Here is a 23,800-nt window from a genome sequence, read left to right as displayed (position 1 = left end):
AAGACAGAGTAATTACAGTCTGGTTCCCAAGTCTCCACCTTGTATTTTAGTTGGATACCTTATATTTCCTGTTGTGGAGCCTGTTGCTGAAAGGCTTTTAGTTGCTGAGTTTTAGTAGCAGGCATCTCCGACCAGAAGTTATCTATAGTTATCAGGCATTTTGTGATCTAATTTAAGGAAGTTGTTATTTTCACATTTATGATTGAAGAGTGGTAATGTTTCAGGTGCAATGAGGGCTTTCTAAAATAGTCTTGAAGAATATCAGATTTTTTTAAAGAACTTCAGCTATAAAACCATTTTCAAAATCCACTGGGGTTGACTACATACTTTACAGTTTTGAGATTTTATATACGTTATAGCATACCTACAAATTTTGTGATGTTTTACTGCTAGGTCAGCTACAGATTTCACATTTGATCCATTGAGTTTGGGGTTATATGTGTCATTACTGAAAAAAAGTAATCCTTCAAAAATCAGACTGTATGGAAAATGTTTGTAATTGACTGTGTATTCAGTAGTTTGAAAATGAGCACAGATATTTAATCAGGATCTGATAGTGTGAATACTGGTGAGACTCTGCTGAGTTTCTGGAGCCCGTGCAGGTGGATTTGAACAGACATTTGTGAATTCACACAGAATTTTATTTTGGGGTTTATTTCCTGCATGTGACAATAAAGCACAAAAGTGATCATGAAATGCTTCTGTTAATCCTGCCTAGACAAAAAGCTGTTTTATTTAGCTGCAAAGCAACAACACGCGGAGTTTCTGATATGGGCCATGAGATGGTGGTGTGGCCATGGGGGAACAGCGGTGCCAAAAAAGCCCTGACACCACACCCGGAGCCTTTCCTGATGGATAACTGGTGATGCATGGAAATGTCAGAAACAAATAAGAAAATGGACATAGACGAGATTGGTTCAGGGATTTTCAATTGCCAAAGAAGAAGAAAAAAATTGGGAGTAACAATTCCTGTGATCTCACTTGTTGATTTAGACCCAAGTGACTTCAAACAGAAGTGGGTCATCACGGCAGAGCGAATCTGGGCTGTGGTTTTTATAGGGACTCTCAGATGTCAGGACCCACAGCATCCAGGACTCAACTCCAGAAAGGCTCCGTTATCCTCATGATCTCGGAATACTTATATAAGTGTAATAGTTATATACTCTTTTGTTTTGGCATTTTTTTCTTAATACTCTGGGCAATGTGCACAGAATGTAATAGAGGTTTTGCAGTTTAAGAAATGCTGATTTAGAGCAAAATAGTCTGGAAGGGTGAGTGTGTTTAAGAAGCAGGAGAAGGCACGGCAGACAAAAACCTGTACTGGAAGCAGCACTGGAAACAAGTGGAGTGGACATGGTGGTGTTTTCCTATCTTAAAAAAAGTAAATATCTCTCTTGGGTTGTATATATAAAACTAACTGCTTGTCTCACCACTCCCGGAAACTGGTTTAACAACTTCCACTCCTAAATATTTGAACAATATTTGCCAGAGAGACAGCCCTGCCCTGAGGAGCTAAAATGATGCGGAGTGGTTGAAGTGCTGTGACATATATAAACTTAACATTGGGAATAGTAGACGTTTAGAGAACCAGACTTGAGATAAATTCACTACAGGGCGTTTTCCTAAAACACCTGTTCTTAAGATTACCTGACAGTAATCTGATTGTGGGCTGCATGTGTGGCATTTTGTGTCGTAAGGATTATGAGCTCCACAAATGTTGTGAAAATAGCAGGTTCTGCATGTATCTTTTCAAACCTAGGAATATAAATAAAGCAATTATTTTGGTGATCAGTAACTTAATAATGAACTTGGTGGCAATCTGGTTTTTACTTTGATACAAGTCTTTTGCGAGGAAAAGCATAAATATTATACATTTTTATATTATAAATATATCATTATATCATATAATATTATATCACATTACATTGTATCATATTACATCATGTGTTGTGTTGTGTTGTGTTGTGTTGTGTTGTGTTATGTTATGTTATGTTATGTTATGTTATGTTATGTTATGTTATGTTACGTTATATTATATTATGTTATATTATGTTAATTTAATATAAGGGGCTTGGTCTGAGATTCCTAATCTGCACACTGATTGATCAGCTTGGATCCTGGTCCTAGGGTTTTTCCCACAGGAGGTCTCAGCTTATCCTCTCTTGCCAGAGACACTCATTCCCACCCAGTCTTGATGCTACCTGACAATTGCTAGTCCATATTTAGTTTCCTTTGCCCCACATTTCAAACCATGTTCACTGAGATACTCCAGCACTTACAATAATTTGTTATGGTGTCTCTGTTTTCAGGAATAATCAGATTAATCAGACTTTTGAGCTCCACATCAGCATAAACCTCATAAAGCAATTGAGCAGCAGCTGGCCTTATTAGGCAGGACCCTTAAGAACATTGAGTCCAACCATAAACCTAACACTGCCAAGTCCACCACTAAACCATGTCCCTAAGCACCACATCTACACATCTTTTAAACACCTCCAGGGATGATGACTCAACCACTTCCTTGGGCAGCCCATTCTAATGCTTGACAACCCTTTTGGTGAGGAAATTTTTCCTGATATCCAATTTAAACCTCCCCTGGTGCAACTTGAATTACCCTCACTGCAGCAAGGAAGAAAATTGGGTAACACACCAAAAAGCAAAATTTTTGTGGCTGACTACCATGACTTTTTGGTCAACTGTCATTGTACCGAAGAACAAAGATAGCTGCTGAATTTTTAATGTTCAGAGAGTGAAACTTTAAAATTAATTTCCTAATGATCTGCAATATATGATCCCATGTCAACGATACCACTTCTTAGAGTGTGTTTTCAGATACCCTCATGAGGAAAATCAGGAAATATGTGAAAAAAAATAATAATAAAGAAAGGAAAATAGAAGAGAAAGGAAAAAGGAAAATAGAAGAAAAAAGGGAAAATAGAAAAGGACACAAGTAACAATACGTTGTATAGTTGTTTATTTCTTCCATTGATAGCAAATAAACAAACTAACAAATAAACAAGACAGGAAGATATAACCCGAGAGTTGTCTGCAACAAAATTTTAGCTGCCTTTTGAGTAAGTGAAGCACCTTAAGGTTATCCATGCTTTTGAAATGGTCCTGTCCTCTAGCTTATCTCATGTAGACTTTTAATTTTTTGTTTAGTAAAGATACTGCTGGTAGACCAGTCATGGTTCATCATAATTACTGTGAGTACTTACACTAGGTAGTTTGGTAATTTTATGCTAGCTAGATCAGATTTTTTTAAATTTTACTTTATTTTTTTTAATACAGGAACCAGCCGTATGTAGACGTCTGCAGATCAGAAGCCTCACAAGCTCTTGATTATATCTACTTACAGTATACTGCATGTGAGCTTCTGTGTCCTTCTGGGGTGCAGATACATACTACTGGTTCCTACCGGAGCTCCAAAACAGGAGCTGGTAATGCTTGAGCCATGATTTGAAATCACATCATGTTAGAAATTGTAATTTAACTTAAATATGGGTGGGATTTGGCCTAGAAGGTGTGTTAAACTTACTAATTTAACCACAGTTGTATGTATTTTCTCATACGATTTTTTTTTTCCAATAGGGTCAAGTTCATTATCAAAGATTTAAAGTGATGGAATATGGTAAGTGTTACTTAAAGGCATTTAGTAGTGACCAGATTAGTAGTAGTGGTAGTTGATTCTCCATTAATTTAACTTCCCTTGGCTAGCACGAAGCTTTTGAATACTCCTAGAAAGTCTGATTTCCAAATCTCTTGCTTCTCTGAGACTGACTCTGCGTCCTGCAAAAACCATCATCTTACCAGCTGCCCTGCTTATTTTTGGTAGTTTTAATGACCTACTACTGTAGTGCCTGGATGTCATGCAATCCTTAAAATACGTATCTTACGAAAGCCTGTAGGATGCAGTTATCATCCCTGTTTTTCCAGGATCATGCAGGGTGGGGTTGAAACTATATTTACATTATATCCTTTAGGAAACTCTAGTAGTCTTTATCATGTTGTATGTTCTACTCTTATTACTTAAAAAAAGGAAGAATATATTATTTCTTGTGTGAATTTAATGCTTTCTGTAATTTTGTTTTTTCAGTTTTACCAAAATTTGATGTTACGATAACAACACCGTTGTACTACTCGTTGAGAGAGGAAGATGTAACCGGTGTTGTCACTGCAAAGTAAGTGAATCATTGATATCATTGTCATCCTCACTCTTAAGAAAATTATTGTAGGTCTCTAAGTGTCAATGGGAAAACTTATAATGCTAAAAGAGTATCTTCTAGTCCAAGTTAGTTGGCTAGCATCCATTTCTAGTTACTGGATTTTGTTGTAGCCCATGTTTGATATATCTTCAGACTTCTGTCTTATCACTTTGTTCCCATGAAATAGTGTTGTAGTCCTTACAGAGTCGCAGTTTTCCTCAGTGGAAAACTGGCTCTAAGATTCTGTCCCAGTAAACCAGGACATTATGCAAACTTCTATGCACATCCTTCTTGATGCCATTTATCCACACTGTGGATTTGAAGTGTAGGCTTCTCCTGCCTATCAAAATACCTATAACCAGTAAATGGGTGAAGAATTAAAAACTCTCGAGGAATTCAGAAGAGACTTCACTGTAGACTATCGTGTAAAGAATATTTTTAATTATTAATTTTTATTTTAATAGGCTATTTAAATTAAATGTTTGGACTTTTGAGAAAAAGCTTCCTTTCCTAGAAGCAATGCAACCTGGTATTATAAACCATCTAAGTTTCTCATAAGGGGCAATTTTTAGAGAAAAGTTTTCCTTAGTGGTTTTTTTTTTTGTATTCTGATTTGCTTTCATAATCCTTTATAAGCCAAAGTGAATTTAGTTTCCTGAGTTGTTTTGGTCTTCCACGGGATACGTGGCTCCTTCATTAGGTATGAATAAAGGTATTTGAGGGTGTACCTGTCTGCTGCAGTAAATCAGACTTGGACGCCACTGAATTGTCTGAGGTTGAATCTCAGCAGCGCCAAAGTTTTACTGATACGTCCTAATTATTTATAGGGAATGACTGCGTTCCTGGTGACTGTTTTCATAGGCATATTGCCTCTGTATACAAAGAGATTATATGTCTCTTACTCTTGTAGATATCATAAAACCCCTTTCCTTTCTCATCTCTGGAGTATTATTAGATTAAGTACAGGGATGCTGCCCCTGTGTCATTTCAAGATTGATGGCAGCTTATTACTGTAATTAGGTTTGCTTGGAAAGACTGAGTTCAAGGCAGTGTTGTCAGAGTTCTTCCTGTAACTCTGCTATTTGATTATTCCTTCCCTCTGCTTTTCAGCTTTGCTGTTTCTTAAGTGGCTGCCAATCAAATCCAGAATGATTTAGAGTACTTGAAGTTATCACATCTGAATGTATTATTACTGATGGACTAGAACAATTTTGGGTTCCCTCCCCCGCCCCCTTCCCCTGTCTGAACCTGATCATGTCATGGTTTCTCTTATGTATAACTTGAAAACATTTATACTAAGTTTTTATTTTATTGCTACTCACTGAGTGCAGGTTGCAAATGGCATTCTGATGAGTTAATATGGTACAGTACCACAGCTACAAATTATGTTTGCCATGTATTAATGCCATGATTTCTTTGGACTGTGATTACTAAATAATTCGAGTACAAATATCTTGTGATCTCTCCTTTAGGTAGAGCATTTGGGAAGCAAAACACTTGCACTTCCCACGTCCCATTTTAACTCTACTGCATCTTAGTTATGTTGTTACGGTGGTGTTCTTTTCAATAAGTTGATTCCAGCTTTGTGTAATATCATTAATTTTCCTATATTGTACAGCCCATGATGTTTATAGAGCTTGTGTGCAGGAAAGAGCAGCACTGTGTGTCTTCTTCAGCTTTTGGGATTCTGACTTCAGTGTCGATAAACTGCTCTCACTACTGAAAACCCCGTATTTCAAACTATAGATGTGTTCTAGCCATGTTTGAGACCAGGGAAAAATACTTTAGTAGAATCTTTTCCCTTGAGAGCTTTTCAGGAGCCCAAGCCCTGAAAGTGGTGCATTATTTGACACTGACTGATGTGTTTCAGGTACATGTATGGAAAGCCAGTGAAGGGAACTGTGACGGTCACTTGCCTTTCTGTGTCTTACTGGACGAACAAGAGGAATATAACAACAACACTGGAGGTGAGTCTCCTGTTAGCGGTTTGTATTGTTGTACACTTTAAACCTATGGAGGTTCAACCTTTTGGAGGTTAAGTATGCCTGGGATCATTATTTTTGGAGAGTTCTAGTGGGCCCAGGTCGAAAAACTTTCCAGGAGCTGCTGTAGCAGCAGAGGTGATGGAGGACCCATGCCCAGGAATGCTCCCTAGCCCCATGTGTGCCCCTGCACATTCAGCCTTGTGTCAGGAGGCCAGAGGAGGCCACTGCAGTTGTTTAGGTGGAGCCCTAGCATGGTAGAGACCAGAGCATTTTGCCTACTAATTGCCTAGTAATTACACTGGAGTTACTGTACTAGTTGTAGCCTGGAGCATGAAGTTTAAAAAGGCATGCAGTTTTGATCTGAAGACTTAAACGTGGTGATAGATTCATGGCATCCTCTTGCAAAATCAGGCATGTTACTTTTTGAGCTGTGGACTACGTTTAAAACAGGTTCAGCTTCTGCTGTATTTTTCTGTAAAGCATAGGCACGACTGCTCTGTTCGTGTAGAAGTGGATAATTCTAGATATTAGGAAAAAGATGTCCACTAAACAACTTTCTCCATAAGGCATTGTTGACTCTAAAAAGTAATGGACTTCTAGATTTAATAAGAATGGTTACTCAAAGCAAAAAATAAAGATCAGAGTTCATAATTTTCTGGTGTTGACTCTCCAGAACTTGTATGTGGGGAGAATTACAGGACTTAACCAGAAATAAGCTGTTGTAGATGGACGGGTGTCCTTGGCTTTGCTGGCTCAACAATTCTTTTTTCTGCGTTGCAGATAAATGGATCTGTGAATGTAACCTGTAACAAGCTTATGTTGCAAAGCTTGAACACTGAGCAGTCGTGGCACCAAGGTGACAGCGATTACACAGAGCCCATAGAAATTATTGCAGTGGTCACCGAGTCGCTCACAGGTACGTGACAGTGTGATGTCTTCTGAGAGAAACCCGAAGAGGTGGTGCTGGAAGAGTTTACTGCTTTGGGGAAGTGTTTGGAGTGCTAGGAAAGCAGCATGTGCTGATGGCAGCATGAACCATCTACATGCAGATATATTATCTGAAAAAATCATAGAATCACAGAATCACAGAATGGTTTGTGCTGGAAGGGACCTTAAAGCCCCCCCAGTCCAACCCCTGCCATGGACAGGGACACCTCCACCAGCCCAGGCTGCTCCAAGCCCCGTCCAACCTGGCCTTGAACACTGCCAGGGAGGGGGCACCCACAGCTTCCCTGGGCAACCTGGGCCAGGGCCTCACCACCACACAGTCAAGAATTTCTTCCTAATATCCAGTCTAAATCTCCCCTCTTCCAGTTTAGTGATTACTAAACTAAATTAGTTCATATTGTCTGAACTGTTGGTTACCTAGATATTAAGTAGTTTATCCAGCTGTTAACTCACTTGGATACAGTTCTATGCTAAATGATTTAATAAATAATCAAGAAATGTGTTCAGATGGGGGCTTAAAGTCAATGGCTGATCACTTTTGATAAGAAGAGCAGACATAAAGAATTGCTAGCTTTAGCCTGAGTCTTACAGACTTGAGTTTAATCATAAACTTACCATACTTGTTTGTTTGTAATACCCATCAGTAGAAAGAGTTCTCTGGCCCCATGTTGTCCATAGTCTAACCTCTTCTAGACTGGATGATTTGCAGACTGAGCCTTTTTGTGAGTTCATGTTCCACTGCACCTCGCATATTAGAAAAATAATTATGTTACGGCTTATTTAGCATTGTGGAGGACAGTACCAGTACAGGTACCAACCTTTCTACTGATCCTAAGCTGGAAGGATGAAGAATGATAGGAGTGGAAATAATGAAAAATATGATAGAATTATTTAAAAATCATGGACAGTAAATAATATTGCTGCTTAAGGAATATGTGTGTTAAAAGCACATTGTCTAAACACGTATAATTATTCAACAGGAATCTCCCAAAATTCAAGTACCATCATATTTCCAAAGCAAAGTGACTATTTTATTGAATTTCTGGACTACTCTAGAGTTATAAAACCTTCTCTGAACTTCATAGCTACTGTAAGTTCTTTTGTTTTATTATGATCTGTGTGTAAACAAACATGACTTCCCCTGTATTTTTGCTTAGATGCCAAAGTTTGCCTTGGATTTTTAACTATAATTTACAAATTTGTTTTCAGATTACCTCTTTTTCATTATATGTATCAGAAAGACTAAACTTAGAAGTGTTTACTCTAGAAAAGGATAAAGTGGCAGGGAATGCTGTAGTGTTGGCAAGATATATTGGAGCATTTGTCACATTCTTGTGGATGAGAAATCTTTTCAGCTTCTAGCTGATTGTTTTTTGATAGGTGACTGCTTTAAGACAATAGAGTAGTTTTTGAGTCCCAAATCTCCTAAAAATATTTGTATTTGGAAGTGTGTATATATACACACAAATACATACTTTATATAATGCATACATATATAATTAAGCAGCTGTTACAAAATTCAATAAAACTCATCAAACCACATTGCTCTCAAGTGAAAGTGTCTTTTCTGCCTTCTGTCCTCTCTTTCTCATACCAACTGCGTCCTCTCATAGGAGTAATTCAGGTTCTTTGTGCTGTCCATAGTCTGTGTTCAGTATTTCTACATTTAGCAGAGGTTATATATTGCATCAGTGCATTTTGCTTGAAAAGGGAATTGACTTCACAGTTCTTGAACCTTTACTGTATCGAAATCATACCTAAATGAATCATAGAATCTCAGAATGTGTTGGGTTGGAAGGGACCTTTAAAGCTGATCCAGTCCAACCCTGCAGTGAGCAGGGACATTGGTACCAGATCAGGTTGCTCACAGCCCCATCAAGCCTGACCTTGAATATCTCCAGGGATGGGGCCTGCACCACCTCTCTGGGCAACCTGTGCCAGTGATTGACCACCTCATGGGGAAGAACTTAAATTCCAATAAAATAGACTGAATATAAACTTTCAGAGTAGATCAGCTCAAGCCATAGCTTTTTAGTAGCCTGGTCATTTGGGTCTTTGGTTTTTGTCCTTTTTCCTTGCCAGCATCCCAGTTTAACTCCAGCTCTGAGCTGATCCTTCTTCCTCTTCCCAAGATGAGCAGAGTGAGAGGTAGCTGAGGCATTTAGCAATGCTTGCAGCTGGCATGTTATCAGCTGGAGGTATCAGTTATGCTCCCAGAGGAGTGTGAAGGGATGACTGCTGTCAGTACGAGTAAGGGGAGATCTGCAAATGCTGTACAGAGAGAAGATAGGAAAATGATGGCAGAGAAGGAGAGGTAAAGGAGTGACAGACCTCTGGTTTGAAAAATTCAAGGGAAACATTAGTTTGGTGCTTTTAAATGTAGAAGTTGAATTTTTTGGAGTGTGTAATGGAGAACTGGAATGGTTTTCCTATGGATGAGGATCTGCTTGAATGTGGGAGTAAATGTTGATGTAAGCTGTAGTGCTGATGGATGGATGCTAGAGTGAGGAAGTTGCAGACTGTCAGTTTTGGGCCCGTTTTAAGTTTTTCTTCAGCTCATTTGATGAATCCATAAAGTCATCATCTCGGCATCATCTCTGACACATTTTTCTGCAGGTGATGTAATGTGAGGTTGTCCTTTGTTGTGGTAGTCAGATACAAGTGATAAAGTTAAATATTCAGACTGTAGGTAAGCTATGTATCATTTGCCCGAGAGACAAGCATTTTCAACCAGACGAGTAACTGGGAGATGTTGTGGTTTAGGGCTGGTTACCTTTTAGTTCCATCTGCTTTGCTTTTACTCTTTTTTTACTCCCTGGAGTTATGAATAATTTTGTTCTTGGATGACTCCCCTACCTGCAGCACTCACAAGGGATTCAGAAAAAAGTTACTGATGTGTGAGAACTCTGAGGATGCTCTTATTTCTTTGATATGATGTGAGTGCAAATATATTGTTACATGATATGTGTTGTGCATTTTTGCTTTGCCCTGTTTGATGGGTGTTTTCTTTCTCTTTGTTTTTAGCTAAAGGTGACACGTTCTGATAGTAACCAGCTGACAGCTGAAGAGAGGCAGAACCTTGTCACAATCACGGCACAACAGTCAGACCTGCTTTTCCACCACTCCTCGCTTTCTCACCTTGAGAATGAGGCAACGGAGGAGAGAAACCTGACAGTCCATGTCCTGAACTACACAGTCCCAGAAAACGGAATAATTGACATTGAGTTTCCAATCCTGTCTGATACAAAAACTCTGAGAGTTCAGGTATTGCTTTGTCATTTGTTGCTTTGGAGCAGCGACACATCAGGTTGAGCAGGCTGTGATCAATCACATGCTGTTCTTGCCATCTATATCTATATCTATATCTATATCTATATCTATATCTATATCTATATCTATATCTATATCTATATCTATATCTATATCTATATCATCTATATCTCTATAAATCTATATCTATATCTCTATAAATCTATATCTATATAATCTATAACTATATCTGTATCTATATCCTGATATATCACTTACTGTTGTTTTCCTTACTTCATATTCATGTTAGAACTGAAAAGAAAGTGACAGGTCCTGTCTAAGTATAATCTAATAATTACACCAACACAGCAAGGGGCAAACCAAAACAGCTACACAAAGCAAGCACTAAAATGATTCTGTACTTCCATTGAGGATATCGTGCTCTTGTAAACAGTACCATATATGTAAACATCACACGGATTTTACTCTTTTGTACAGAGCTTTGTTTTGCTTTGTCTCGCAGGCAGAGTTCCTCAGCAGTAAAACCGACATAGGTGTGTATGATGTGTTCAGCTCCCCCAGCCAGACTTATCTCCAGGTTAAAACAAAGACCCAGGATATAAAGGTACAGTCTGAGACAAAACTTTGTTTTTTCAAGTTACTTACCCTGTTTGCATACTCATCCATAGGAATCGTGTGCTTTTCCTAGGCTGGGAAGCCTTTCGAGCTGAGCATCGCCAGCAACAAGCCAGTGCGAGAGTTCCACTATCTGGTAGGTTACTGGTTTTACATATGGGAACGATCCAAGGTGACTTTTACCAACTTGAAAAATACTCCAGTGAATGGAATGTGATTGATTGTTAGAGAGTTTCAGTATTTTTTATTGTGCTTTGTGAATGAGGTGGCCCAAAAACTTCCTTGCCACTAGGCTGGTCCTTTTTGAGAGTTCCCTTTTGCTACTGAGCAGAAATGCCCCTGGCACTGTAAAGAAGGGGCTCTCTGGGAAAAGCACATCCCTGATTTACGGTCCGAGATAGTTGGGGTTGTTCAGCCTGGAGAAGAGAAGGCTGCAGGGAGGCCTTTTCTTGCTTTCCTTTCAGAGGCTTTAGTAGTAAACTGAATAAGGAAAACTTCAGGACAATAGAAAATGTGGGCATTCATGTGTATTTTCTAAAATAGACATGTTTTCTAAAAGATCTAAAAAAAATCAGACCCATGCAGTCAAAGGCAGGGAACTGCCCTTTATGGCTCTGTCTTCATTAGTAAGTGAATTCACTTCATCAGTAAGTGAATTCACTTCATTAAGAAGTGAAGTAAGTAAGGTCCAATAGGAACAGATTTTGAGTGGAAAAATTGATGCTCTGGGCCCTAACTCCAGTTATTGTGAAGTACCTCCAGATTAGCTCTAATCTCATCTGGTAAAATGAGTGCCAGTTGTTAACTGGAACACGTCAATGGGCCCCAGTTCACACTCTCCATGGTGCAAAACGAAGTGTGGTAAGTAAGAGTGTTTGGGAGATTTGCTCTTAAAATTGTATTCCTGATCCAAACTCAAATGCTATTTGTAGTTCTTTGCTTGTCCATAGTGATACAGGAATTAAAGCACGGAAAAAATATTTATATTTCTAATATTTAAATATTACGTTATCTGCCTGTTCCATATCCAATCTCATAGAAGTGGTCAACCACTTAGTAAAAAAAAGAAAAGATATCACAGCTATATGTCTCTTCTTTTAACAGCTGTTTGTAGAAGGAATCGCAGAGTTTATGGCATATTGAGATACCAACAGACTGTGTGTTTAATTTTTCCCCATTCAGGTGTTATCTAAGGAACAAATCATGACTTTTGGCACAAAGGCTGCAAAAACATTCACTTTAACAGCAGAGAATTCCTGGGCTCCTTTGGCGTGTATACTTGTGTTCTACGTGGATGAGCTTGGAGTGGTTGTAAACGATGCTCTCACCGTTCCCGTTCAGCCTGTTTTGGATGACAAGGTAGCTGTGTTGAACTTGAGTCTGAGCCCGTGTTTCCTTCTGTTTGTTATGTGGTAAACAGGATTTTAAATCATGGGATTGTAAATGTGAAAACTTCCTCATTGAGGATCTAGTCTGAGGTTTGTGCAACTCCTTTGTGTTTCGTGTGATCATGCATGCTTGAATGCTAAAAGGCTTGAAGAGGAGTAGCAAAGCTACTATTTCAGCAATAAATTGATTTTTCCAGCTTACTTACCCAGATGAGATTTGACCCTTTGTTCAAATAAAAGCCTCACTGTGACTTTTTACAGATGAGACCACCCAAAAGCTCTTGATGGGCTCAAATTCTTCCTCCCCTCTGGAAACGTGAATGCTTATAACCAGATATCAGTAGGGAGGCTGTCTGTCTTACCCCTCCATGAAAAACTTCTCCATTTGCTTCATTATTTATCCAGACTCAGGATATGAGCGTTGATATCACAGGATAAGGAAGTGAAAAAGCAGTTTGTTGATTGTGGATATTATGTAGCAGGGTCTGAAGAATCTAAATAAACAGAAAACAAATAAGGTAATTTAGTTGAAACTTGGGAGTTTTAGGGTAGATAGAGGAAGATATTTCTAATGAGAAAGGCATAACAGTTTGGGTCAGCCTTCTGGAAACATATTGAAACCTTTCCACTGATTACAGTGTCCACAAATAAAGTTGTGTTGTATTTTGTGGTGATGAGGTAAGGCCTGATATCAAAAATGTCAGTTTGATTAAGTGTAGTTTATGGATGAAAAACACAATCCCAGTGTTTATACAGAGAGCATGGGAGACTGAGATGATAAATTATCAGTATTTAATATCAACCTTACTATATTTGCTGTATTTCACTGGATAATGAAAAAATGTAAGATAAGGAAAGAACTGATCTCACAGGCTTCAAAATGTCAAGCTATTTCCGTTTTGCCATTTCAACGCTAGCCACTGAAATGAGTTCGGTACTATGGAAAGCTAATTTCTCTGCAACTTGCAGCCTTGCCAAGCTTTTAATTGCTGTAAATGTGTTGGTAAAACCAATTATACAGAGCTGCAGTGCTACGAAGTACCCAGAATAAAAACATGTTTCTGCGTGGATCAGCCTGATGCCCATTTACAGTGAAGCGCACAGTGCTAATCCCATTTATCTTGGCAACTTTGATGTGTTTGTCATTGCTCTGTGATTTTCTTACTGAATGTGCATGGAAGATACCATTACACGGATGCACAGAGAAAGGGTATGATGGGGGTGTAGATTCAGACATGTCGGACCACTGCACATGTCTTGGATGTCTCAAATGGCACTAAGTGCCAGTGTTTTTATAACTGAGTCACAACCAGTACAGTCAGTGGAGCTTGTAGGGCTGTTTTCTTCACCACCACCTGGATTTGTGCTTCATGATGAGCCACACTGCTATCTCCATTATATCTTTTGACTTCATTATTTGACTCTGTTATTTCTTTTGACTCTGTTATTTCTTTTGACTCTGTTATTTCTTTTGACTGTGTGTGATGGCAGCTTAAACAATGAACTGAACCGTGGAGAGCCAAATGTGAGTAGCTTAAGTGTGGAGCTGAATTCCACCTCACTACACTTTGCAGTAGTTGTGTTTTGCTGAGGGAAAAGAGTCAGGCTGTTGATTTTGAACAGAAATTCTGCATTGTCATCTGCTGCAGTGGAAATGGGATGCAATAGAAATACCTTTCAGCAGATGACCCTTCCTCTCTTCAGTACCCTGGGGAAGGCCTAGGGATGCTGTATTAGCTTATTTATTTCCTTCTTCCTTACCCATGCACCTATTACATAGATTCCTTTTCTGTATTGATCTCACTGGGGAACACTAATCCTTGAGGGCTGAATTTTTTCCCCAAATAATTTTCCCTAAATGTATTACATGCTCTGTTGTGCATTGATAAACAGCGAATGTGTTCCTTTTACTGCCCTCAGCTGTAGAAACCAGTGTATCCTTGTGACTCAGGAGATTGCTGCTTGCATACTAAGAGCTGGTTGAAATGGTCTTAATTATAGCCAATTAAGCTAAGAAAATGCTTCTTTATTGTTAGTGACTGTAAGTATAACTGTATAATTTAAACCAGTGCTGGTTTTCACTTTTATTTCTAGATTAAAATCTCTTGGAGCAAAGATAAGGTCAAGCCATCTGAGAAAGTCTCCCTTAAAATCAGTACAACAGAGCCAGGGTCTGTGATTGGACTTGCAGTTGTTGACAAAAGTACAAAGCTTCTAGGAGAAAGCAGTGACATAACGGAGGATTCTGTAAGTAAATGGGGAAAAGGATTTTGTTATTCACAGAATCACTGAGTGGTTTGGGTTGAAGGGACCTCAAAGCTCATCCAGTCCAACCCCTGCCATGGGCAGGGACACCTCCACCAGCCCAGGCTGCTCCAAGCCCCGGCCAACCTGGCCTTGAACACTGCCAGGGAGGGGGCACCCACAGCTTCCCTGGGCAACCTGGGCCAGGGCCTCCCCACCCTCACAGTCAAGAATTTCTTCCTCATATCCAGTCTAAATCTCCCCTCTTCCAGTTTAAAACCATTCCTCCTTGTTCTATCGCTCCCTGCCCTTGGCAAAAGTCCCTCCCCAGCTTTCCTGTAGTTATTGTGTGTATGGAAGATGTATGTTTAAGGAAATGTTACAGTTTATATGCTAAATGGGTAATGTCCTTTGGGCATGATTTTTAGTCCTTCATTATGCAAATATTTTTTATTTCTGCAAGGAGTTTATCAACATGAGCAGAAAAGGCTGCAAGGCTTACAAGGTGATAGGCCTAGCATTCCTAATTCCAGTTAATACTTTGTAAACTACTCAGTTAACACTTGGCAGTTTCTTCTTTCAAGAAAGATAAAAAAGCCAGAAAAACTCCCTAATGATTTGTGCTTTGTTCTCTCTAGAATTAGTAATATCTAAAAAAAAGAAAAAAAATTATGTTTTGAAGAGCAGAATAAGGGTTTTTTTTTTGCTTGTCCTAGGTCTTCCATGAGCTCAATTTATACAGCACGGTGCAGTATTTCCCCCTGGTCAGGGGTTCTTTCGGTGTCTTTCAGGTACTTTTTTCTTTTATTAAATTCTAAGCTGGAGATTTTCACTGCTTAGTGATTTGCACATGCTAGAAGGAAATGCCCTTTTAAAATGTAATTTTTTCATGGCTTTTATGAGTTTCAAACTGTGAAACTTATCAATATGTAAATACTCTGAATGCAAAGAAATATATTATACTTTAATAAATACAGATTGCTTTATGCTTGATGTTGCTTTCCCTTTGAAAAGTTTTCAGTCATTAAAGCAATATTCAGATTCAGACGATCTCAGTTTTGTTGATTTCTGTATATTACCTGCTTTAGTTCTATGATTGCTTTATTATGATGACTTTATTTTCTTAAAAAGAAAGAAAAAGAACATAGATAAGCACGGTTGATGTCCTGACTGTCCTGTATTGAGATATACTGTGTAAATTTTATCCAGAAATGCAGCCTTTGGGTATCAACTGATGCAGTTCTTGAGGAAGATAAGGAACATTTTCTTTGTAAGTAATAAAAATAAATGTAGCCAAATCTAATTTACTGAGTGGGGAAGGAGGCCCATGGGTTAGGGCTGCTATTAGATCTTCTTAGTGTACTGCATAGGCATCCAGCCGTGCAAACCAGTACCATTTCCAAGATTCAGGACACACAAAATGCATGTGACAAGCATTTTAAAAACTTCCTATTTGCTACTGTGCTGAGCGATGCTACCCCTTAAAGGCCCGAGGGTGAATGGAGTTTCTATTTACAGTTCCAGTTGATATACATTGCAGTGGTTTGTCATGCGTAGCCATACCACACCAGTTCAGTAAGAGGTCATGTAGAAATTTAAGTTTGTGTGAAACTTGTTTTATTCTTTAAAAAAAAAAAGGAAGAAATAAATTAGTTCCTAATGTCACGGATTAGTGTTATCATATGTAACAAAGCTATAGATTATACTCCCAACACTGTATTAATTTGACTTTTCTTAGCTGTATTAATTTGATTTTCCTTAAACCTGGATTTTTGTAGTTAGGACAGTGTATTTTATTTTGTAGATGGTGGAATGATACCCCTAGAGGACGGTTTTGGTGATGATATGCCGGTATCTAAAAACGGGCCTCCTGATTTCGGCAATCTCTACGTGAGGACACATTTTCCGGAGACTTGGCTTTGGATCGACACAAAAACCAGGTATAAGATTAGAAACAATTGGGAACTGTTTTACACTTGCCGTTGTTATTTTGTAGGTTTTAAGAACACCACTTAAAAATGTAGTATTATTTATATTCTGCTACCACCTAGAGGCCGCAAGTGAGATTGGAGACCCACCAAATGAGGCATTGTACAGCTGCATGAAATAGGACAGTGCCTGACTGAAAGCTTTGTAGTTTCGATAGAAATGAGATAAAAATCCTGGAGACAAAAGCAGCTTTTACAAATGGGGAGATAACAGATAGGAAGACCCAGTCTTTTTTTGCTACAGAACATGAGAAGATGGTGATTAGCTCAGAAAGGGAAATCTGTTCCCTGTCTGCATCTAACTCAATGAGCAGTTCAAACTGTCAAATGATGCTGAAATCTGACCTGTGTTGTGAAGCACAAACCTTGCATTCTTTCACAGCTGAGAAGTTCGGGAAGCAACCCTCATCTGGGATTGTTCTAAAGGGTCTGTGAAAGCTGATTACTTGTAATGTGATTCAATGTAATTACCTTCAATGCATGTAATTGAGAAGAATACATTTTTTTCAATAATTTTGATCCCATCAGAAATATTTCTAAATGGTTAGGAAAAGAAAAACAGTTAATCAGCAGCTTTTCCCGCCAAGAATTTGGACTTAATTTTTGGTGCATTTAATACATTCGTGTCCACTTACTGATGTCTGTAAATGGGTGCTTTTGAAAGTCTGCTCTCCCCTTCTGCCATCAGATCTGACACAGACACCGCAATGGAAGTCATCGTACCCGACACCATCACCTCCTGGGTAGCCAGCGCTTTTGTGATGTCCGAAAAGGGCGGCCTTGGGGTGACGACCGCTCCAGTGGAGGTACCATTACAGTTCTCCTTTAAATGCTGGTGACACCGAAAGATTATTCTGTATTTTAGATCTAACAGGAGCCACCTCCTTATATCAATAAAGGGATTGAGAGGCCTTGTGTATCCAAACTGTGAAGAAAACATCATCACTGAAGACATTTGTGATACTGTTTCTGCCTCCTCTTCCTGCTCATATAAATCTCTCAAGAGTTGGGGCTGTTCAGCCTGGACAAGAGAAGGCTCTGGGGGACCTTATTGTGGCCTTTCAGTTCCTGAAGGGGTCCTACAGGAAAGCTGGGGAATAAATGCAGACAGATATCACTGGCAAGGAAATTTAGGCCATGTAAAATCAGAATAACCATGCACAGGTCTCTCTCTCTGTATCTCCAGTGGACAGAGGAAATGTAGAAATCATAACTCTGATGCGTCAGTTCATTTTTTATTATGGAAGACTTTATTGTGGCCTTCCAGTTCCTGAAGGGTCCTACAGGAAAGCTGGGGAGGAACTTTTTACAAGGGCAGGTAGTGACAGAATGAGGGGAATGGTTTTAAACTGGAAGAGGGGAGATTTAGAATGGATATGAGAAAGAAATTCTTGACTGTGAGGTGGTGAGGCCCTGGCCCAGGTTGCCCAGGGAAGCTGTGGGTGCCCCCTCCCTGGCAGTGTTCAAGGCCAGGTTGGACGGGGCTTGGAGCAGCCTGGGCTGGTGGAGGTGTCCCTGCCCATGGCAGGGGTTGGACTCGGGGGGCTTTAAGGTCCCTTCCAACCCAAACCATGCTGAGATTCTAAGATTACACAGATACTTGAGTGCCTATTTCTGTTGGAGCAGTTGCTTTATTAAGAGTTTCAGGATGTAGAAAGGGGGAATGACTGAGGACAGTGTGTTTCCATGTTTTCTTGGCTCTCCCAAGATGGTTTTCCCTGAATTGATAGTGCACACAGGGAGGTTTGCACAGATGAGGTAGCTGGGATGGAAGAGACCTGCTGGCTTCTGGAAATATCATACTGCTGTGGTAACACTTACCCCAGGAGCTAGGGTGGGAGAATTGCTGAAAGACCAAATTCTGGCCTTGCTTTCATTTGTTTGTCCAAACCAGTCTTGGACTAAACATAGGTACTGCTTTTTGGGTGACTTAGCTGGAGGAGCACAGTGGACAGTGAGAGCCAGCAGTGGGATGAGATGCTTCTTGCTGCCAAGTTCCTGTCTCCTGAGGCTCTTCTCATGATTCCAAGTGTTTGAGGAGTTTAGCAATTTAAGCTAAATTCAGCTCTCCTCAGATTAGATCTGTAACCTGAGATTCCCAATGTACCAGCACAGTTGTCCTAGGCTCACTCTCTAATCATGGAAACAGCTCCTTTGAGTTATTTAGGCCATTTAAAATAGGAATTACTGTTTGAAGTCTCATTTAGCTACTATTTCGTATACGCTGAGTAATTCTCTGAAGGTAGTTATCTCATTTCATTCATTATGTAAAGATTTGAGAGAAACTACGTTCCCAACTGAGACAATGCCACTGAAGTGCCTGAGGTTAGAAAGGTTGAAACTGTGCAGTGCTGGGTCATAGATTTCCAACTTGATGCCAGGACTTGTGCAACCGTAGCCTGGGAGACAACCACTTACCCATTTAAGTTCTCATGCCCTCAGATTCTTGAGGAGAGGCAACTTTTGGGATCCAAGTGGAGATCTAGGTCCAGATTTCATAGTTGGCTGCTACAGCAGATGCAGAAGATGTGCTTTGAACATCGTGATCATAACTCCACCACAGGATTTGGAGCTCGAGCTGGATTTTGCGGCTAAGGCTCCTTTGAGACAGGAATCATGATTCTCGTTCCTTTCCCTTGGCTTGGCAAATATGGGACAAAATGAGGAATACTTTTCTGATTCAAATGGTGTGAAAAAAACATATTCTTGGCCTCTCATCTCCAAATTTGAGAAGACGGCAAGAGCAGATGTTGAGATTATTATTGAACTGTAATCACCCATATGCGCTGTTCAGTGCTTCACCCTTGTTGGGATGTTTAGATTGCACTTAGATTTCCATATGGCTGAAACATGTTAATCAGTACCTTAGAGAGGCAAATAAAAGAAATGCATGGAAATGGTGATGGAGGAATAAATAAAACTGGCATCTGCGTACTTAATGTCATTTACTGCTTTGTGTTTTGTGTTTATTTAACTTCAGCTACACAGAGTGTTGATAGTTTTACCCTATCGTATTTTACTGTCATATACTGGAATACTCCTGAGTGGAAAACTGTAGTATTGCAAGAGTTTTAGATAAAAGCAAAACAACAACAAAAAAAAGACAAAGGAAATAGGGGCCTAGGGACAACTTTGACTAAAAACTAACCAAAAATTCTCCATCAGAACTTCTCTAATGTCTAATACCTAAAGAAGTTTTTGACACTGAGAGCTTTAGCAAACAGCCTTTCAAAGCTTTTAAAAGAAAACTTTGGAGTATTTGCTAGCTAGAAAGCAAGCTGAGGGGTTTTTAGATCTGAAACTCAAAACACTTGGAAGAATTTTTTTAATGAAAACCACATTAAAACCAGTTTTAGTTGACATTTCAGTAATAAAGGATATCATGCTTCAGCTGTTCTTATTCTACAGATGTTCATAAGCAGTGAAATTTTGATCCCATTCAGCTTGATGAGAGCTTACCACTGACTTCTCAGAGCCAAGATTTCTTCCAAAAACCTCTGTTCGCAGATAAAAGTAACTGCTTGCTGGTATATTCCTCCAGTTTTAATTAAGAAAAGACGTATTTTTAGGAGTGTAACTGAAGAACTTACGCCAAGATCAATCTTACAAAATAACACATCACTTTAAGGTGTCGGTGAATTACAGAATTTGGGAGAGTTAGCTATTTGTATTCCAACATGTGTTTCTTTACTGACATGGAGATTGGGCAACTTAATCATCCATAACTTGTGCACTCAAAACAAGTTTCCCAGTTACCTTAATGAGGTTTTGGGACAGACCACAGCTTCCAAACTTGCCAAATGGTTGTCTCTTAGTCCTAATTCAGGTGCCTGTGTTGGAACTTGCCCAGCCAGAGCTGTCAGCTGGATCTGGATGATGCTGCCGTGTTCCCACAAAGGTGCTAATGACCAGAAGCATCCTTAGCTTCTGCTTCAGCCCTGCAGTAACTCATTTTGTTAACTGTAGAGTATGAGTAAGTGTACTCTGTCATTTGAATTTAAAAGGGAGCAGAAGACAAGCTATATAATCATTTTCTTGCTAATGTCTGATTGCAGGGGCTCACTGCTGGTTTTGTTTTGCAGCTAGAAGCTTTTCAACCTTTCTTCATTTTTCTGAACCTTCCATACTCTGTCATCAGAGGAGAGCAGTTCGTTTTGGAAGTGAACATCTTTAATTATTTGAAAGAAGCAGCTGAGGTAAAATAGCAGTCTCTTTGTCCTTTAATGTCGCTAGACACTGCAGGGATTTTATCACCAGTGGAGACCACGTCTTTCTCTTGTGAAAACTTTAGTATTTTCTTCAGTGGGTGGACCATAAAGGCATTTCTCTACACAGAGAAAAGGTAGCAGCTTATGAAAGCAGTTTTTCAAAATTAACACTTTGCACTGCAAATATTACTGTGTTTACAGGTGACTGTGATCCTGGATACGAACGATGCTTTTGAAATCATTCTCACATCCAATGAAATAAATGCTACGGAAAATCAGCAGTCTGTATCCGTACCAAGTGAAGATGGGAAAACTGTTCAATTCCCAATCAAGCCGAAACAGCTGGGAGAGATTCCCATCAAAGTGACAGCGATATCATCTGCTGCTTCTGATGCTATCATGCAGAAAGTTTTAGTAAAGGTAAGAATTCTGCAGGAATAAATTATGCCCTAAAATAGACAACAGAGTTGCAAAAAAGCAGATAAATTTATTTATCTGTGAGGTTGGTTTTGGGTCAGGTGGCTTTAAGGCAGAAAACACTTCTGATAAAATAATTAGTCCTTTAAAATTATTTAGATCCCCTTTCAGGAATGCGCATAGATCTGTTCTACAGCAGATAGGGTGTCAAATGCTCCTGAAAGCAGAGTGAAACCTATTTGTGCATCGGTGAACACCTGGTGCTACAGCTGTCTTAATAACCTGTGGAGAGAGGATCAAATAACTGTGTTATGGATAAGTGCAATCAATTTTGTCATACACTTGGCTTTAGTTCAAGGCCTCTTTTATATAAACATTTCTGTATTTTGCTAGTGGTCGAAATTTAGCCCCCAGACTTTCTGATAAACCGGAAACTGGTAAGACTTGCCAAACTTTTTCTCCCTGGTAGCTAGTGACAGGACAAGGGGAAATGGCCTCAAGTTGCACCAGGGGAGGTTTAGATTGGATCTGAGGAAAAATATCTGTACTGCAAGAGTGGTCAGGCACTGGAAGGGGCTGCCCAGGGAGGTGGTGGAGTCCCCATCCCTGGAGGTGTTTAAAGATGAGGAGATGTCGTGCTTAGGGACATGTTTTAGTGGTGGACTTAGGGCTGGATTGATGGTTGGACTTGATGATCTTGAAGGTCAATTCCCACCAAAACCATTCTATGATTCTATGAAGTTTGCACATCTAATTCTGATTTATAGTTGGCTCCATTTCAGTGGAAGGTGGTAGACTTTTGTACACTCATCCTAAAACAAATACTTGAGATCACAGAGTCAGATGTTGGTTGAAGTTGGAAGGGAGCAGTCCAACCTTCCTGCTCAGGGCAGGAGCAACTGCAGCAAGATGCTCAGAACCATGTATGGTCAGGTTTTTTAATATTGCCAGGAGCAGAGACTTCACAGCCTTTCTGGGCAGCTTATTCCCGTGTTTGAATGCCTTCACAGTTAAAAAAAGTATTTTTTTATATAATTAAAAGGATATCCCTTTATTTCAGTTTGTTTGTTGCCTCCTATTCTGCTATTGGACATCACTGAGAAGACCCCAACTACATCATCTTTACACCCTCCCTTCAAGTACTGAAATACATTGATGAGATCCCCTGAGCCTTCTCTTCTGCAGGCTGAACAGTCCCACATCTCTCAGCCTCTCCTTAAACCACTGTACTGCAGGGCTGTGAGCTGTTTTCAGGCGGAGCCACTTTCTGTCCTTTCTGTTGAAGTTCACTTGTTGTGCAGTAGAGAATAAAAGCTTGTTAGACAAAGGTGTAGGCTGAGGAAAGAAACCCATTTATTTTCTCTGCTTCAAGGACAATTTTTCTCAAGGGATTTTGTGCGCATGAGGAAATGAAACCTCTATAATCATGTGCCTAACTTCAAGTTTAAGTCCTCCTTGGATGCAAGGCTGTAGGGTTGCAGACAGTACGACAGGTCCACCTCTGGTCTTGGCAGGTGCTTGGCCGTGGAGCTCCATATTTGGTTTCACTGGAGTCAGAGATACTCTCATTGACTTTGCAGGTGTATTTTTGTAATGGACACGTAGTCTGGAGAAGCAAATAGTGGATGTAGGTTTATAAGAAAAACATTTCTCTGTCAGTTTGGATGGGCCAACAGCTCAAGTTCTTGATGTGTTAGCAAGCAGCACGATATACCAGACAGTGTTTTAGATCTGTCAGTACGGTAAGCACACAACTCCTGTCCTAAAAGCAACAAACAGGTGGAGATGAGAATAATCCTGTCTTTATTTTGGTAGGCTGAAGGCTTGGAACAGACGTATTCTCAGACAGTCCTTTTGCATCTGACTGGGAACAGACCACAAACAGTGTCAAAAACGTTGGATTTCACTTTTCCTTCTGATGTAGTAAGTGGCAGTGAGAGAGTGCAGGTCGCTGCTGTTGGTAAGGATGATCTTACTGTTTCCATCTTTATTATTTACTGGGTAGCTGTATTTTTTTAAATAGGTCTTTGCCTGCTGGACTTTTGCTGAACTCAGTATCTGAGATACATGGGTACATAACCCAGTCGCTGGCATCTTCTGCACAGCATGTGTAGGAGTTTTTTGAAGAGCAGAGCAGTTGCCAGTAGTAACTGGAAGTAGTAAACTCTGTCAAGTAGAGCAGGGAGGTTGGTATGTATTGACCTGACTTACCCTAGCAGGATTTAATTCTTTCGGAGCCCCTGCTGAAAGACCCTTAAATGATTCTGCCCATTATGGCTGTTGCTTTATAGGTATTTAGGGAACCACATCAATTTTTATTTAATTCCTATATTAGTGGGTTGAATTGATAATTCAAAATAATTTACCTTTGTGCATTAGACTAAGCATAGGAAGACCTTATGGATGAAGTGGGTTATTCTTTTAATTTATTTAATTTACAGTATTATGGTATTAACTATCCATTTTCAGAGGTGGAGAGGGAGTTGGATTTTAATAAGGAAGGTCCTGCAAAGTTTGCTAGTGTCCTGTTTT

The 23,800-nt window shown here is 39.6% G+C and overlaps 1 protein-coding gene across 1 annotated transcript in view; it reads left to right on the top strand.

Annotated features, from left to right (window-relative positions):
- CD109 (CD109 molecule) overlaps positions 1–23,800 on the top strand; it is a gene marked incomplete at its 5' end in the record, with an annotated part of 73,933 nt that overhangs the window by 23,712 nt on the left and 26,421 nt on the right. The window contains 17 exons of the mRNA XM_010179372.1: positions 3,592–3,631; positions 4,097–4,181; positions 6,076–6,172; positions 6,971–7,106; positions 8,119–8,228; positions 10,163–10,402; positions 10,911–11,012; positions 11,097–11,159; positions 12,206–12,382; positions 14,506–14,658; positions 15,372–15,446; positions 15,865–15,925; positions 16,460–16,595; positions 17,332–17,449; positions 20,726–20,839; positions 21,053–21,271; positions 23,084–23,228. Of these exons, the coding sequence (XP_010177674.1) occupies positions 3,592–3,631; positions 4,097–4,181; positions 6,076–6,172; positions 6,971–7,106; positions 8,119–8,228; positions 10,163–10,402; positions 10,911–11,012; positions 11,097–11,159; positions 12,206–12,382; positions 14,506–14,658; positions 15,372–15,446; positions 15,865–15,925; positions 16,460–16,595; positions 17,332–17,449; positions 20,726–20,839; positions 21,053–21,271; positions 23,084–23,228 (2,071 nt within the window). The remainder of the gene's footprint in view (positions 1–3,591; positions 3,632–4,096; positions 4,182–6,075; positions 6,173–6,970; positions 7,107–8,118; positions 8,229–10,162; positions 10,403–10,910; positions 11,013–11,096; positions 11,160–12,205; positions 12,383–14,505; positions 14,659–15,371; positions 15,447–15,864; positions 15,926–16,459; positions 16,596–17,331; positions 17,450–20,725; positions 20,840–21,052; positions 21,272–23,083; positions 23,229–23,800) is intronic.

The sequence above is a fragment of the Mesitornis unicolor genome, unplaced genomic scaffold (assembly GCF_000695765.1).
Source record: "Mesitornis unicolor isolate BGI_N332 unplaced genomic scaffold, ASM69576v1 scaffold342, whole genome shotgun sequence".
NCBI classification, from domain to species: domain Eukaryota; kingdom Metazoa; phylum Chordata; class Aves; order Mesitornithiformes; family Mesitornithidae; genus Mesitornis; species Mesitornis unicolor.
The sequence above is the reverse complement of the archived record's forward strand: the minus strand, read 5'-3'. Positions and strand labels throughout refer to the sequence as shown.